Raw genomic sequence first — 15,469 nt, 5'->3', positions numbered from 1 at the left:
GAACTCAAAATCTGGCTCAGTCACTTGCTCTATGTACAACCATACACAACCATGAGCAAAGTACAAAACTGTAGTGAGACTTAATTTCATGCCATTTATAAAATGAGAAGAATAATTCCATATCTGCTTATCATGGTTGATAATGTTTAGGTTATGCAGAGCTTAGCAAAATGTCTGGAATGTCATTAATGCCTAGTAATAACCGTTGCTTTTATTACCTTCATTTTTACTTTCTCCTCCCTTATTTCTTTGTGTTAGTCCCAAAAGGCACTACAGAAACGTGTAAGTGAGTAACAGCACTGGAGATGGAGATGTGAGAGACAGCAAGGGAGGTCCCACAGCAAGGCACACATCTCTAAGACAAGCGGGTGGCTGGAGTCTACAAGCTGAAGGTGGCCGGGCATGTATTCATTCTAAGAGGTGAGACTGGTTTCACATCATCTTGAGAATAGTAAAATAATAACAAAAGAAGTTGAAAAGGGTATTTTTTAAAAATTCCAGGGATTTTCTGGAGTCAGTATAATATGGTGTAATAATCTAACCCTTTGATACCTAAAATAGATATTACCAATGACATCCGCTTGTAGGAAATGAAGTCATGAAGAATTCAGTTCAGCTGAAGTAGAGATTGAAAGGCTTTTTAATAATAAGAGTGGGGGGCATTTTCTCCTTTATCATTGACTCCCCACCGCCTCCCCACCCTCAAGACACACCTGATGGTAATGAGCCACGTGGAGGCATTAGGACCAGTTCTTTGTCCAGCAAACACTTACTAAGCTGCACTCTCTATGCTGTGCTCTGTGCTAGGTGCTGGCCTTCAAGGGTTTCGAACCATACAGGTCGAGATGGTATCATGAGACTTGGTTTAAGGGATTAATATTTGGGGATTTTTATTAGGTAATAGGAAAATAAAGGCAAGCATATGGCAAGATACAGATATTTAGTTCTTTTTTTTTTTTAAAGATTTTATTTATTTATTTGACAGAGAGATCACAAGCAGGCAGAGAGGCAGGCAGAGAGAGGAGGAAGCAGGCTCCCTGCTGAGCAGAGAACCCGATGCGGGGCTCGATCCCAGGACCCTGAGATCATGACCTGAGCCGAAGGCAGCGGCTTAACCCACTGAGCCACCCAGGCGCCCCAGATAGTTAGTTCTAAAGCAAGTAACATTTGAACTGGCAAAGAAGCAGAGGAGAAGAGTATCTAGAAGCTACCTGCAGAATACAACGAAGAGGGGCTATAGCAAATTACACTTGAAGAAAAGAAGATGTTCACTGCCTGTAATGGTGATACATTAAAAACGACTTGTTTAATTTGGATGACACTGTCATGGAGAAGGGACATAAATTTTGGAGTCAGACCTAAATTTAATTCCAATGCTGTCCTCATAGTTGCCCATCCCTTTGACTAACCCATTTAGTCTAAAGCCCTGTTTCCTCAGCTGGCAATGAGGATCGTATGTGTTGCAAACCCATGGCTCCCTCCCCTGCAGGCCCTCTATACTCAGGAACTCAGGAGGCCATACTACCTCCCTCCTCAGCTGGCCCATGCTGCTCTGTCTGTGTGTCCTCTTCCCTTTTCCTACTGAGCTATCCTATTCACCCTTTAAGACTTCACTTTGGGGGCACCTGGGTGGCTCAGTTGGTTAAGCATCTGCCTTTGGCTTAGGTCATGATCGAGGGTCCTGGGATCAAGCCGCACATTGGGCTCTCTGCTTAGTGGGGAGTCTGCTTCTCCCTCTCCCTTTGCCCCCCACCCCGTGCTTGTGCTCTCACTCTCTCTCTCAAATAAATAAATAAAAACTTTCAAAAAAAAAAAAAAGACTTCACTTTGGCAACAACGTCCCCTGCGAAGCCTCCCTACACCCCACTGCAGGCACCGCATTCTAACACATGCACTGCTGGGCACAGCTGGGCTTTATCTGACCTCCTAGCTGCTCTCCAGACCCGCCTTCGGTTAAGGCTAGGGACCCACTGGCATTTTATTCTTCCTTCAAAACTGTCAAGACTGCATCTCTTCCCTGGGTTACGAACTCTCACCAAAGAGGAATCAGAATGTTTTTGCAAACAAAACGAAAGCGTTCAAAATACTTTTCATAACCTTAACGGTAATGGTCGGTTTTGTGTCAGCTTGGCTAGGTGACCGTCCCCAGTTCTCCAAACACTGATCTAGGTGTTGCTATTAGCATATCTTGTAGATGTGATTAAAGTCCACAATCAGCTGAATTTATGTAAGGGAGACTATCCTCTGCAATTGGGGTGGGCCGGCTTCAATCAGTTGAAAAGCTTTAAGGGCACAGTGGTGGCTTCCCTATAGAAGAAGTGTAACCAGTGAGTGTGGCTTTGGCTCCTGCCCACCAGCTCCAGTCTGCCCCTCCTGAGGGCCTGACCTATGGACTTGGGACTCGCCTAACTGCCCCCACAATCACATAAGCCAATTCCTTACACAAAATCTCCTAATGTATAGATCCCACTGGTTCTTTCACTCTGGTTTAATGCTAACGAATGCACCAACTCCTCAGTAATGGTTTGAAGTCTAGAGTCCACCATCTGAGGCCTTGGATTATTTCAGTGTAATCTAAACTATTGGTATGATCTTTCATTAGTCCCTTGAACCAACCTTCTGCATTCTCCCCAAATTGAACTATTTATTTTGAAAGCAGTATGAAAGAGCCTGAATTTAAGTATCAGAAAATGTTAGCTATTTCATACCCATTGTCCTTGAAGAAAACATGTATCCCCCCATCTGTATTTATGAGAATCACAACCACCAAATTTAGAGTAGTGTTAAGCTTAATTGAATAACACATGTAAAGCACCCAAGACAGTCCTGGGATACTGGGGCTCAATAAATATTCCTTATTATCCCAGCATAATCATACATTTTCCCAACTCTGCCTCTGTTTATATCATTCAATTTGCTTCGATTCTCATCTGCTCCCTATACTTGTTAAATTTCCACCAGGACTTACATTTTCCTGTTATCATCACCCTCGCTAAAGTGAGCGCCCCTCTTTTAAAATACAATGGTCTTTGTATCACAAACAATATATACTGAAGTTGTTAAATGTTAAAACTGTCTTTTCCAATGTCGTGTAGTATAGTGACCTACATCTGACAAGGTGATTATGTGGGTACATCTCTTACCTACTTTACTTAATTCCAGGCTCCTTGAGGGCAGAATCTGGATTTTATATTTTTTTTGGACAGCCTAGGCAGTAGCTTGCATAATACTGTACACTCAATTAAACATTCACTGCATTATCAGATGAATGAATACAGGAGAACTATCACCCATGAAACTGTGTTGATTCATCAATCTAAAGACTTCATTATCTTTTCTCAACTATTCTCCGAATATCAAAATAAACATGAAAAAGCAGTGTCTGGCCCAAGACTGTTTTGAATTCAAATCTCAATTCCTCTACATCCTAGCTCAGTGGCCTTTTGAAAAATATTTAAACAGCTTTGGTTTCCTCTTTTGTAAAACAAAATTATAATGCCTACTTCTAGCATTATAGTACCCAGCAGAATGCCATTGCTAAAACACAGCTGGTTCTGTTTCTTTTGGTACCATGTCAAAAATTATTCTTGTCCTTGTCCATTTTACATACATTCAAATAATGAAAATTACTTGAGGGAAAATGTTAAGATGCACTAAAGCACTATAAAAAACTGGAATAGGGGTGCGTGAGTGGCTCAGTGGGTTAAGTCTCTGCCTTCAGCTCAGGTCATGATCTCAGGGTCCTGGGATCAAGCCCCGCATCGGGTTCTCTGCTCGGCGGGGAGCCTGCTTCCCCCTCTCTCTGCCTGCTGCTCTGCCTACTTGTGATCTCTCTCCGTCAAATAAATAAGTAAAATCTTAAAAAAAAAATAAAACTGGAATAAACACTACTGTTCTTCCTTCCCTCATTACAGAAAAATGAAATATAAAATTGGAAAAAGTTACTACTGGAAATGTTTGCACTGTTAGTATCAATAATATATCATCCAGATATATTACTTTATAGAGGATTCAAATGAAGTAAAGGAAATGGAAATGGCATATTCTCCCTAATAAATGATAATTGGCAATATATTTTAAAAGAGTATAGTGTTTTAATATAGTAAAACCATATATGTGCTTTTATATTTACTCAGTTATATGAAGTACTATTAAAGCTTTTTGTTTGTTTTTTTTTATTGAAAGTACAGTAAATTACTTAATTCTTAAAACCAGGATTCTTAAAACAAGGATAAATAGAAAGTTCTGAGAATTTGCATTAAGAATTTCAGAAAGTTGCAAGAAGGTAAGAATAGTTCCAGAAAAGCTCATATATTATTTTTAAAGGGGCATTTTTAGTAAGTGATTTTATTGTTTTCTAGCTTTTAAACTTTTGATAGCAGGTAAAATTAAATATATTGCTTTGAAGTCGTTTTCTGACCACCTGTACTAGAAAGATATGGGATGCTTATAACATGCTAAATAATTATTAAAAGGAATAGAAAATCAACAGTTAATGTCATAGAAGGATTTAAATTGTAAGTTATCTTTATAGCCCTCTTAAGTTACAGGGCCATTATTATTAATATACCCTTTCCCCAACCAGAGAAATAAAGATAACTGAGAAAAAAAAAAAAAGACTCAAAACGACAAAAGCCAATGAAAGGTAAGAGTCAGCTTAGTACGACTTGCACATCGTATGAACTCGTAACAGCTGATTTGATTCAATTTCTTTCCCCGGTCCTAGTGATTTTACACCATTATCTGAATCTTCATTATATTTTCGGAACATACCTTAACTTCTTTGCTAACACCTCTAGTAAGGTTGGAATGAGACTTGATGATCAACAAAGAAGCATAAGACGTCCATCCCACAAAACCAAGAACAACATTGACACCCAAGAAGAATCTGTCGTAAGTATGATAATAGGACAAGCCTTTCAGTGCAAGATGAATCAGCTCCTTGCAAAGGGAGACCTACGGAGAAAGGAAAACATAACTTGCCACATGGGAAGAACCAGAAAACCCAAGTTTTAAAGGCAAAAAAATTGTTAAAATTAGAGTATATAACTGTAAATGATGGATCAAGAACAGATTTTAATTACTCAAGGATCTTCTTGGAAAGTACAAGAAAAATTCCTGAATAGAATGATTTTGAATCTTGGTAAGGAAGGGCATTTTCAGTGTAAACTATGATTTGTGTAGTGATTTAAAATGATTCACTTTGTAGAAATATCTACCGGTGACATACATACAAAAAAAAAAGAAATGAAGTCTCTCTAATATTGATCCCAAATAGCAGAGATATCCACATTTGTATCAAGTTTTATTTTCTCATACCAGATTACCCAAGTATGTCAGTTATAAAGCATCACTAAAACAGAAAAACACATAGCTCCCTGTTTTAAAACCATAACAAAATGAGCATTAGAAATGCATGGTATTCTGCTTAGGCAATCTTTGAGAAACTGAAAATAGAACTCTCTCCTTCTTTAAAATTATGACCATTTAATAAAAAGAAAATTAATGGAAAACATAGTGGGGTAGTTGTTGAGAACTTCAGTATGAACCGTTAGACTTCTGATAGTGGATAGATAATTTCAAATGTAATAAATGTATGCCATGTTCTGAAATGTTATGCACTTAAGTAGGGTTACAGAAAATTGGGACTATACTTTCTCATTAAAGAAAATGGCAATCGTTCATTTTTAATGCTAACCTAAAAAAGTTTACCCCGATAATATTTGAAATAACAGAAGCATTCCATGGCTAAAGCAGCTACTTAGAAAATTCAGTCCTTCCTTAATGGTTTAGGAAAGCTCCCTGACCTGCCCACTTTGCTCTCCATCGTGCACCTTGCCCCTCCCCACACCCAAAACGACGACTAGCTATTTATATAGACAAGGCCTGCGTACTTACTGCTTCATCATACTTTCTCTGCTTTATATATGATCTTGCTTTTCTTAAAATGTTTAGCTGTTTAGATTCAGAAAGCAACCTGCAAAAGAAAAGGTTAGGTTTAAAATGTTTCCTCATTTCAGTGATATATTTTTTTCTTAACTGAAAAATAAAAGGACGGTGATGGTTGAGAAAATAAATGAAACAAAACAAAACAAGAAAAGAAAGAAACCAAAAGCTAATTGTAATCTTGCTCATTATCTGAACTCTCCCAAAAAATAGCTTTGGTTAAACTTCGTTTTCTTGACTCCAAGTTTCAACTCCACACCACACTTACAAGAGTCATATGATCCATCATTTTGGAGATCTGGAATACTCTAGATAACAAAGAAATTCTGACTAAATCAATGTAATTAGTGGAACAGCAAATTAGTGGCTTGGTTTCACCGCTCAGCAGTCCTGTGCTCATCTGCACACAACAGACAAGGCAAATCCCTTATGGCTCTCTGTTCCCTGGAGCTACACAGGGCCCGAGAATTGTCAGAAACTCCAGGCAGTCCAAACCAACAATGAAAGTTAGAAAATAATTTGAATCTCCTTACCATTCTTATACTACACCATATACGTTTTCTGTTCCCTTACCTTTCGTTTCTCTTTATGTCATTTCCTTGTCCTTATTTTTACCACATAACATTTCTTAAACCTGCTTGTGTGTAAAAGATTTTTGTTATATTCTTTATTTTTTTCAGCACGTTTGAAGAGGGATATATATGAAAGTTGTATGAGAAACTGCAACTTTGTCTCCAGGGAAAAAGACTAAGACTCAGGAGCAGTAACATTTTATTATTGCTTATATAATTTTCATTGTGTGTATACATTACTTTTTCATTCATATTTTACTAATGAGCCTTTATTTTTTAAGAAAATAATTAGAACATTAAAGTTTAAGCACAGTTTCTAGCTATGATGGAAAAGCTTGCATATATCAATGCTCCCACCAGGAACAACTAGAAAGCCTGATAAAATAAAATTAAAAATCACTTTGAAGGTGCTGGAGAGCTGCTGAGACCATCAAGAATTGAAGAGTTAAGATCCTAGAGAGAAGCAAACCAGAGAAGTAGACCAGCATTCTACGAAGTGTAACCTTTAGAGCATCTGCCATACTTATTTTGGGCAAAAGGCTGAGAACTTGGGCATAGAGCTGATACCAGGAGATAGAGAACCCAATAGAGCCTTTGGTAATCCTATTAAGGCTGCAGAGATAAAACATAAAATCTGTGGCTGCTAATGCAGCCAGGACTTGAGGAAACAAATAAGAGAGTAAAATACAATTTTCATTCTGGATTAAAAAAAAAAAAACCAACACACAAATAAAAAGCTATCTGGAATTTATTTAAACTAATTTAATACAGATTCTGAGGTGAAGTCTTAAGGAACTTTTATAAGCGACAACTTCTATTCTAATCTATGTGGGGAATTCAGGTACAGAAACAAAGGCCATGTCCTGGTGAGAAGGGGAATAAGCTGGGCATCCAGCAAATTCTTCAGCTGTGCAGGACAACAGAACAAAAAGCTTTGAAGAAAGCCCCTGAAAGAAAGGTCAGAAGTTTTGGCAGTGTCAGGATATAGAAGAGAAGAGACAAAAACTGGTGTTCAGGAGCCACTAAGGAAGGACTCTGGATAACAAACGCCTTCCACTGAGATCCCTGGGAGGCTACACTCTAAGAGCAGACACAGACCAGAGGTGAGGGAAGACGACAGACGCAACACAGCCTTGAGGCAGCTGCCACTCTGGGCCTGTCAGGATAAGATGAAACCGCTCTGGAGAATGAGATAATCCAGACCTTCCAAAACTTTTACTATACAATGATAAGCATTCATCTAAAAATCACCAGACTCAACAACAGGACCGAATGAAAAAAGACAGCGGAGGCAGACTCACAAATCACGAGCTTATTGGTGGTGTTATCAGGTCCACCTGAAAATAACTGTGGTTAATACATTCAATAATAAAAAGCAAGATAGAAAACTGCACCGAAGAACTGGAATCTATTTTTAAAATTATTGAAATGGAAGGGCACCTGGGTGGCTCAGTGGGTTAAGCCTCTGCTTTCGCTTCAAGTCATGATCTCAGGGTCCTGGGATCGAGCCCCGAATAGGGCTCTCTGCTCAGCAGGGAGCCTGCTTCCCCCCACCCCACTACCTGCCTCTCTGCCTACTTGTGGTCTGTCAAATAAATAAATAAAATATTTTTAAAAAATTAAAAAAATGAAATAGAAATTCTACAACTGAAAAAAAATGTACTAACTGAGACTCAGAACTCAGTAGCAGCAAACTGGACAAAGTAGGAAAGAGAGTTGGTGTATCAGAAGACAGGTCACTAGAAAATGTCCTGCCTGAACTTTGAAGAGCAGAAAGAATGAAAAGCACAGAAAAGACTATTTAAAAACCCCCAAACAACATACAAGTCATTGTAAATAGCCCTAATATTTATACATGTAATTAGAATCCTGTAGAGGGAAGGAGAGAGAATTTGGCAGAAGTAATATTTGATGAGAATGGTGACAGTGTGTGTCTACATAGTAACGTATATGAAAAATTTTTCTTTATTGACTAAATTTTTTACATTGAAAACATCAAGTTTTAAAACAATCTATTACCAGCACTTCATACTTCAGTAAAAAGAAAAAAAGAATGAGTACTAATTGTGCACATTTCTCTGCTGTGATTGCTACTATTCCAACTTTTTTCAGTTATTTGAACACTGCAGAAGAAATAAACCATGCTTAGGATTATTAAGAATTTTATCATCAATTATTAAGGGTGACTAGTGTTTGGAGGAAAAAGATCTCCTTAAAATGCTGCCCTCTGAAGTATTTACCTTCCACGTCTCCTCAGATTTTTATTACAAAATTTTTTGCTTGCATTTATTCATGACATTTTAGAGATAGCTAGTGATATCTAGCCTATTGCTTTTTAGAACATCTATTTAGATTAAAGGAAAAATATTTGAAGAAGATAAAGACAGAGAAGGGTTAAGTTATTTCTAGAATAATCTGTGTTCCTTTACACTGACCATTGATATAGAATCTTATTTTCATCTTTTAAGTCATAACTGAGTAAATAAACATTTTCTATGTATGTATGTGATATATAAAAGTTACTTTTTTTAAAAGAAGAATTTCAATTTTGAAAGAGAAAATTGCATTTCTAATAAATAATTAGTAAGCCAGATGGGTGAAGTGGTAGAAAGAGTCCCATTAAAATCAGTATTTAAATTTGGTCTAAGGGAGGAATTTTAATCCACATCAGCCAAAAGAAACAAACATATAAAAAGAACCCAAACAGCTTTTGCCATTTTGGTAGAAAACATATTACAATATTTCGTTAAAGTTTAACTATCCCGAGTTTATATAGTGACTTTTAAGTAAAAGAGAACAGCTATTTTTGCTTCGGTTGGCAAGGTATAATATTTCTTTCCCATTTCATTTTCTTCTGAAATACTCCTTAAGAGACCTTTCTTGTTCTTTTCTCATTTCATGTAATTGTTTTCCTTTAAAGTTATTCTGACCTTACTTTGTCCTCTATAGTCTACAGTTTCCAAATACAAAGTGTATTTCCTCCCTTTTGAGGTACTAAGATGTAGGCAAAACTTTTATGCCTCTCCTAGTCATGTAGCGCCACCTGCTGGTTATCCCTTGGCATAGCACGAGGCTTGAGTTTGTTGAGTTGTACTTGTCAGAATAGGTTATTTCATGACTTTACTTTTTCTCTAGAGGTCTTTAAGATATAAAAGATAATATCTACTTAATTTATAAAGAATAGGATAACATAGGATATCCAATTACCAAATGGATCCATTGGACTCTTTTACAAGTGTAAGATAGGTTAAAGGATCTTAGCAATTAATTTTTCTCACATCTTAAAACGTTTGCTATTTCATCACCCCAGGAATTATTACATTACCCATAAATTATTCATGCTAGACAAGACTAAATAAGACAATGGAAGAATGGTGGAGAGATATCATTAAACATAAAATCTAGTGATGCTGGTGAAATTGATCATATTAAGTAAAATCTCAAAACTATGACTGCACATGTCAATATCCTAGATAAATTTTCTCAAACTTAAGAATTGATGAGTGAATTATATATTTCTAAGAAGAAAAAGGGAAATATGTTACTTATTCAAGAGGGAAGGGTTTCACTGAACACCTGTCTGCAACAAAAACGAACTGTTTTGCAAAAAGGATCTGTGACAACTGTATTCTTTCATCTATGAGGATGTTTATATGCCACCATTTACTTGATACAGTTTCTAAGTGGATAATGCTAATATTAAGTGTATACATAAAGGTGACTGGAAGAAAACGGATGGTGTAAACATGAGTAAATTCACTGGATTAGAGAAATATAGAGAGTCCCCTGTACTCAAGACAGTAAATGGCAATAACTGTTTTTCCTGGGATACTGAACATATGTAATAAAAAGAAGATACTACTCATAACAAATAAATTACGCAGGAATAAAACAATGAAAAATGTATATTATGGGGAAAATATAAAATTTTACTTAAGGACATAACGGAGGATATAAATAAGTAAATGTTGGGTAGTAATACTTTATATTGTAGAAATGTCAATCCTCACCAAATTACTTCCTAAATATCGTATAATAACCAAAGAATTTTTCTAATAACTCAAGATACTGATTCTAATATTTATATGGAAGAATACATTACTTTACTGATGCCCATTATTTTTATGATCTCACTTGATCATTTGTGCTGGTGATTAAAATACTTATTCATTTTGTTCTTTTTAAAAATATAGGCTTTATCAAAGTACTATAGGCACATAATTAAAAAAAAAAACAGTACAGAGGACATAAGACAACCAACAAACCCCTGCCCCACCCTTCTCATCTCTCAGTTCCCCAACCCAGAGATAAAAACTTTTACACCTATTTTTGTTATTCTGGTAGTCACCTCCATGTTTCTTAATAATATGCTTTTATTGCTATTTCTTGACTAGATGACCTGAGGCATTTTCTGTGGACTCCGCACTGACTCTGCCTGTTCCCGCTGTCTCCTCCCCACCCATACGGTTATATTACTATCTTTACGTTTTCTGTTTGCTACATTGGTCACTTTACTTGTCAAAGGATTTTACTTATTTATTTGAGAGAGAGAGAGAGAGAACAGCAGGGGGAGCGACAGGGAGAGGGAGAAGCAGGCTCCCACCAAGCAGGGAGCCCAATGTGGGGCTCAATCTCACGACTCTGAGACTGTGACCTGAGCCAAAGGAAGACACTTAACCAATTGAGCCACCCAGGTGCCCCTGTTCACTTCATTTTTAAGCAAGCTGTACCCCCAACATGGGGCTTGAATTCACAATCCCTGGATCAAGAGTCATACGCTCTATCAACTAAGCAAGCCAGGCGCCCCTACATTGGTCACTTTAGTAATGTAATACCTACATCTCTGTCTTACTTTCTCAACTATATCCAGAATTTCCACGTTCTGTTTTATGAGAATAAAGCATCACTACTATTCCACTTACATTTCTTTCCTTCTCTGCCTTCCAACTTGTAACCCTTACATGGACACTGTCAAGACGGGGAACATTTACATTCTGTTCTATAATTGCAATTAAGTCTTCCTTGCTTTGTCTAAGGTTTGACTCTAGAAACTGAAAACCAGTATTTGCTCTATTATGGGTTTTTAAATACTGTTCACTGAGTAGCTAAGTTTTATGCTATGATTAGATTTTCTTGCCTATTTCATTGAAGCTTTAATCTATGTGCCACTGTTCAAATGAATTCTCTTTCTCATCCTCCCAGCAGCTGTTCGAAATCACCTGACATATTAGGTTGCTTCATGTTTGAAGCAGGCTTTCTTGTACAAAATATTTTCTTTTCCCTGAAGTTTCCACTTGTCCTTGTTTCAGGGGATGAAGAAATGTACGCCATCCATGTGTGTCATCATGTTTCCTCCAGCTTCTTATCCAATCCATATATTAAAATTCATTTCATTTGGCTATTCTCATTTGGAGGGTTTGTCTCCCAGTTGTTCTATTCTTGTACAATGTATTATTCTGTACATTTTTAGTTGCATTTCTCTTTTTAAAATTTTCATTTTGAACTCTTTCTCTTTTGTGAAGTGTGGGCTTTTTTTGTTTTACGGATACAATAGCTTCTTGGATATTTCTGAGAACTTTAACATTTTTAGGTTCTTTTCTATGCCTTAAATTATTTTCTCAGGAGTCAGTTCTTCATGTGCTCTTAGGTACTTCTTGGTCATATTGCAGGCTTTTGATAAATGGTGATTTTCAGCCAGAGAGGTGCACAGGCAGGCCTGGGGGCTTTGCTCAGAGTGGGTGACCACTGGGGAGGAATCAAGCATGCTGCAGGACCCCCGAGGACACAAGGCCAGCAGTGGCTCTACAGGCAGAAGTTGAGCATCAGAGCACAGTAAGTTCACGGTCAGCCAGCAGGCCTAGTGGAAGAAGGTAGGCAGTGTGCACCTGAGCCCTGTACACAAGAGTACATCTTCCCTGACCAGTCCTTTTAGAATGGCTGGTCTAAACTAAGTCTTGCTTCCAATGTCCTATGTATTTTCTTCATACCAGGAATTGATAATATATTTCTTTTTTTTTTTTTTTTTTTTAAAGATTTTATTTATTTATTTGACAGAGAGAGATCACAAGCAGGCAGAGAGGCAGGCAGAGAGAGAGGAGGAAGCAGGCTCCCTGCTGAGCAGAGAGCCCGATGCGGGACTCGATCCCAGGACTCCGAGATCATGACCTGAGCCGAAGGCAGCGGCTTAACCCACTGAGCCACCCAGGCGCCCAATAATATATTTCTTATTCATTTATTTTATTATGCTCTGACTGTACCACACTACAGATAAAAAGATGCATAAGACATGTATATGAGATAAGATGGGGCAAGTTCCAATCAGTAAAGACTTGGTTTATAGTCTTTATAAGTACATGTGATAATCCTACAATTAGGGACACTCTCCAAAGATAATTCTACCTTTGATATATATTATATAATATTTAGGGTAATTAATTTCATATGATAATAAGTTGCAAAGCCCTAATTTTGCTTGTTTTTTTTTTTAAATTTTTTAAAAGATTTATTTATTTGACAGACAGAGATAACAAGCAGGCAGAGAAAGGCAGAGAGAGAGAGAGGGAAGCAGACTCCCTGATGAGCAGAGAGCCTGATGTGGGGCTCAATCCCAGGACCCTGAGATCATGACCTGAGCTGAAGGCAGAGGCTTATTTAACCTACTGAGCCACCCATATGGCCCTTGTTTGTTTGTTTGTTTTTTTTATCTTCTATTCACACAAATACACACACACAAAGTCAAGGAGGTAATCACATTATTCAGAGAGTAAGGCAATACTTAAGCCTTTCTAGTTTATGAATACCACACTAGCACTACAGAAGTTGTCAAAAATAACCAATGAAGTCATTCAAATGCATTCCTAACACCCACATTTCAAGGAGTTTCTGTGTATTTTGGTCAAGACCAAATCCTTCATAATTAAATGCAAATCCTTGCTAACTGAAAATGACCCTTGAGGAGGAGGAACAAAGAAGGCTAAATAAAGCACCCTGCTTCACCTCAGAAGTGCGGAGCCAGGGTTGTGACTCATATCTCCCCTCTACTAATCCAAGGAAGAGAGATCTAGGACAGCAAAATCCTGCTGCCCACCACAGGCTGCTCTCCTCCTCACCCATCCAGTAGTTATCATGGTCTCCCAGAATTATGTCATGGGCTTTTTCTTGTCACTTTCTAAGTTCTCCTAGGGCCTCCTACATGTGCAGCAGCTAACTCCACCATGCTGATATCTCCAATCTACGCAAACAACTTTCATCTCTACGTAGAGATCCAAGTCCCTAACTTCTTTTTTTTTTTTTTTAAAGATTTTATTTATTTATTTGACAGAGAGAGATCACAAGTAGAGAGAGAGGCAGGCGGAGAGAGAGGAGGGAGCAGGCTCCCCGCTGAGCAGAGAGCCCGATGCGGGACTCGATCCCAGGACCCTGAGATCATGACCTGAGCCGAAGGCAGCGGCTTAACCCACTGAGCCACCCAGGCGCCCCAAGTCCCTAACTTCTTACATAAATTTTATTTCTAACTAATTTCCAATTAGTTCTAACTAATTAATTGATATCTTTGATGTAGGCTAAACTCAGAAGCATTCATCCTTGCCCATAAAACCATCTCATCTTTCTTTCTACAAGCCATAATGGTAACACCACCTCCCAATCAACCAAACCAAGATTCCCCACACCTTCCCAGGCAGGCCCTGTTCAATGATCTTAATGTCTCCCACATCTCTCCGGGTTCCTTTATCTCCTTTATTAGCCATTCAAAAGCATCTGGCAACTGGCCCATTATTTACAAAAATAATAGAAGAGGCTTTTGTTTTGGAGTCTGCACTAATATAAACAAAAAAGACAAAGTTTCTAAGTATTCTATCCTGTCAGTAGTACTCAAACTCATTAAAAAATTCCTTCTACAAGTTAATGAAAAATATGAGACTTACTTAAATGGTGTGAAAAAAAATGGTAAAATAGCTTCTTTTTTCTGGGTCATTTTCACCTGGGAACCAGATAGAAAAATATTTTAATATGTTATAAATGAGAAAAAAATTAGTTTCATCTTGAGATACAAACATCATTAAAATGTCTCATTGGGGATACTTATTACTTTGAAACTAAATGGAATTTTATGTTACTACATTACTCCATAAATATTTAAACAGAAATTTCAATTATCACAATAACCTGAGAATTAATCATACCAAGCTTCTTGCAAAATAACATATTGTAATGTAATTAATACTTGCAAGCTTGCAAAATAACATATTGTAAAGTAATTAATACTTCTTTTACTCTTAGAAAACAAAACAAGCTGCATTAACAGTATTAAGGATAACAAAGTTTCCTTTAAATTGTTACTTCTTCACTTAGCTTAATGTATATGGTAATGTACGTGAAATGACGACAAATGTTGCAATCTCTACTACTACTTCTGTGAGGCAAATTCCAATCAACAGAGTTGGAGTGTAGTCTTTATAAGCACATGTGATAGTCTTACAATTAGAGATATTTATCAAAAGTAATTTTACACCTCAAACTCATTCATGGAATGTGTACCTCACAAATGTTAAACTTTATGACACTAGTCAAATACACAAAATTTAAAGATAATAAATTATAGAAAATAATTTCTTAAAACACAGAATCAAATATTTTCACTTAATATATTTGGTTTTAAAGTTGTAGTAGTATCCATTGTGTGTGTCTTATTTTACCTTGAATTGTTCAAGAATCTGCATTGCATTTGTAAACATGCTCTCTGCCCTGAAGAGATCAGTGTTGTTAAGATAATCTATAGGAAGGATACCCTGTAAACAATAAACAGTGGTTTAATATTAGTATTAATATTATTAGCATACTATTATTAGTATTAATAGCTCAAGCTATTCTTATAAAACAAAATAGACTAATAAAGAAGCACTAAAGACAAGACAGGTAGATGAGTAACTTACTGAAATAATTAAGCAAAA

General features: G+C 37.1%; 1 protein-coding gene across 7 annotated transcripts in view; it reads right to left on the bottom strand.

Annotated features, from left to right (window-relative positions):
* The window catches only part of PIGN (phosphatidylinositol glycan anchor biosynthesis class N), a 106,273-nt gene that overhangs the window by 55,367 nt on the left and 35,437 nt on the right, over nucleotides 1–15,469 (bottom strand). For all 7 annotated transcript variants that reach the window (XR_007121896.1, XM_047697395.1, XM_047697393.1 and 4 more), the window contains 4 exons: nucleotides 15,215–15,307; nucleotides 14,444–14,499; nucleotides 5,899–5,977; nucleotides 4,774–4,956 (listed from right to left, as the gene is read on the bottom strand). Coding sequence is in view for 6 of the 7 variants with exons in the window: in XM_047697395.1 (XP_047553351.1) it covers nucleotides 4,774–4,956; nucleotides 5,899–5,977; nucleotides 14,444–14,499; nucleotides 15,215–15,307 (411 nt within the window). In the remaining variant the exon portion in view is untranslated. The remainder of the gene's footprint in view (nucleotides 1–4,773; nucleotides 4,957–5,898; nucleotides 5,978–14,443; nucleotides 14,500–15,214; nucleotides 15,308–15,469) is intronic.

The sequence above is a fragment of the Lutra lutra genome, chromosome 12 (genome assembly GCF_902655055.1).
Source record: "Lutra lutra chromosome 12, mLutLut1.2, whole genome shotgun sequence".
NCBI lineage: Eukaryota > Metazoa > Chordata > Mammalia > Carnivora > Mustelidae > Lutra > Lutra lutra.
The sequence above is the reverse complement of the archived record's forward strand: the minus strand, read 5'-3'. Positions and strand labels throughout refer to the sequence as shown.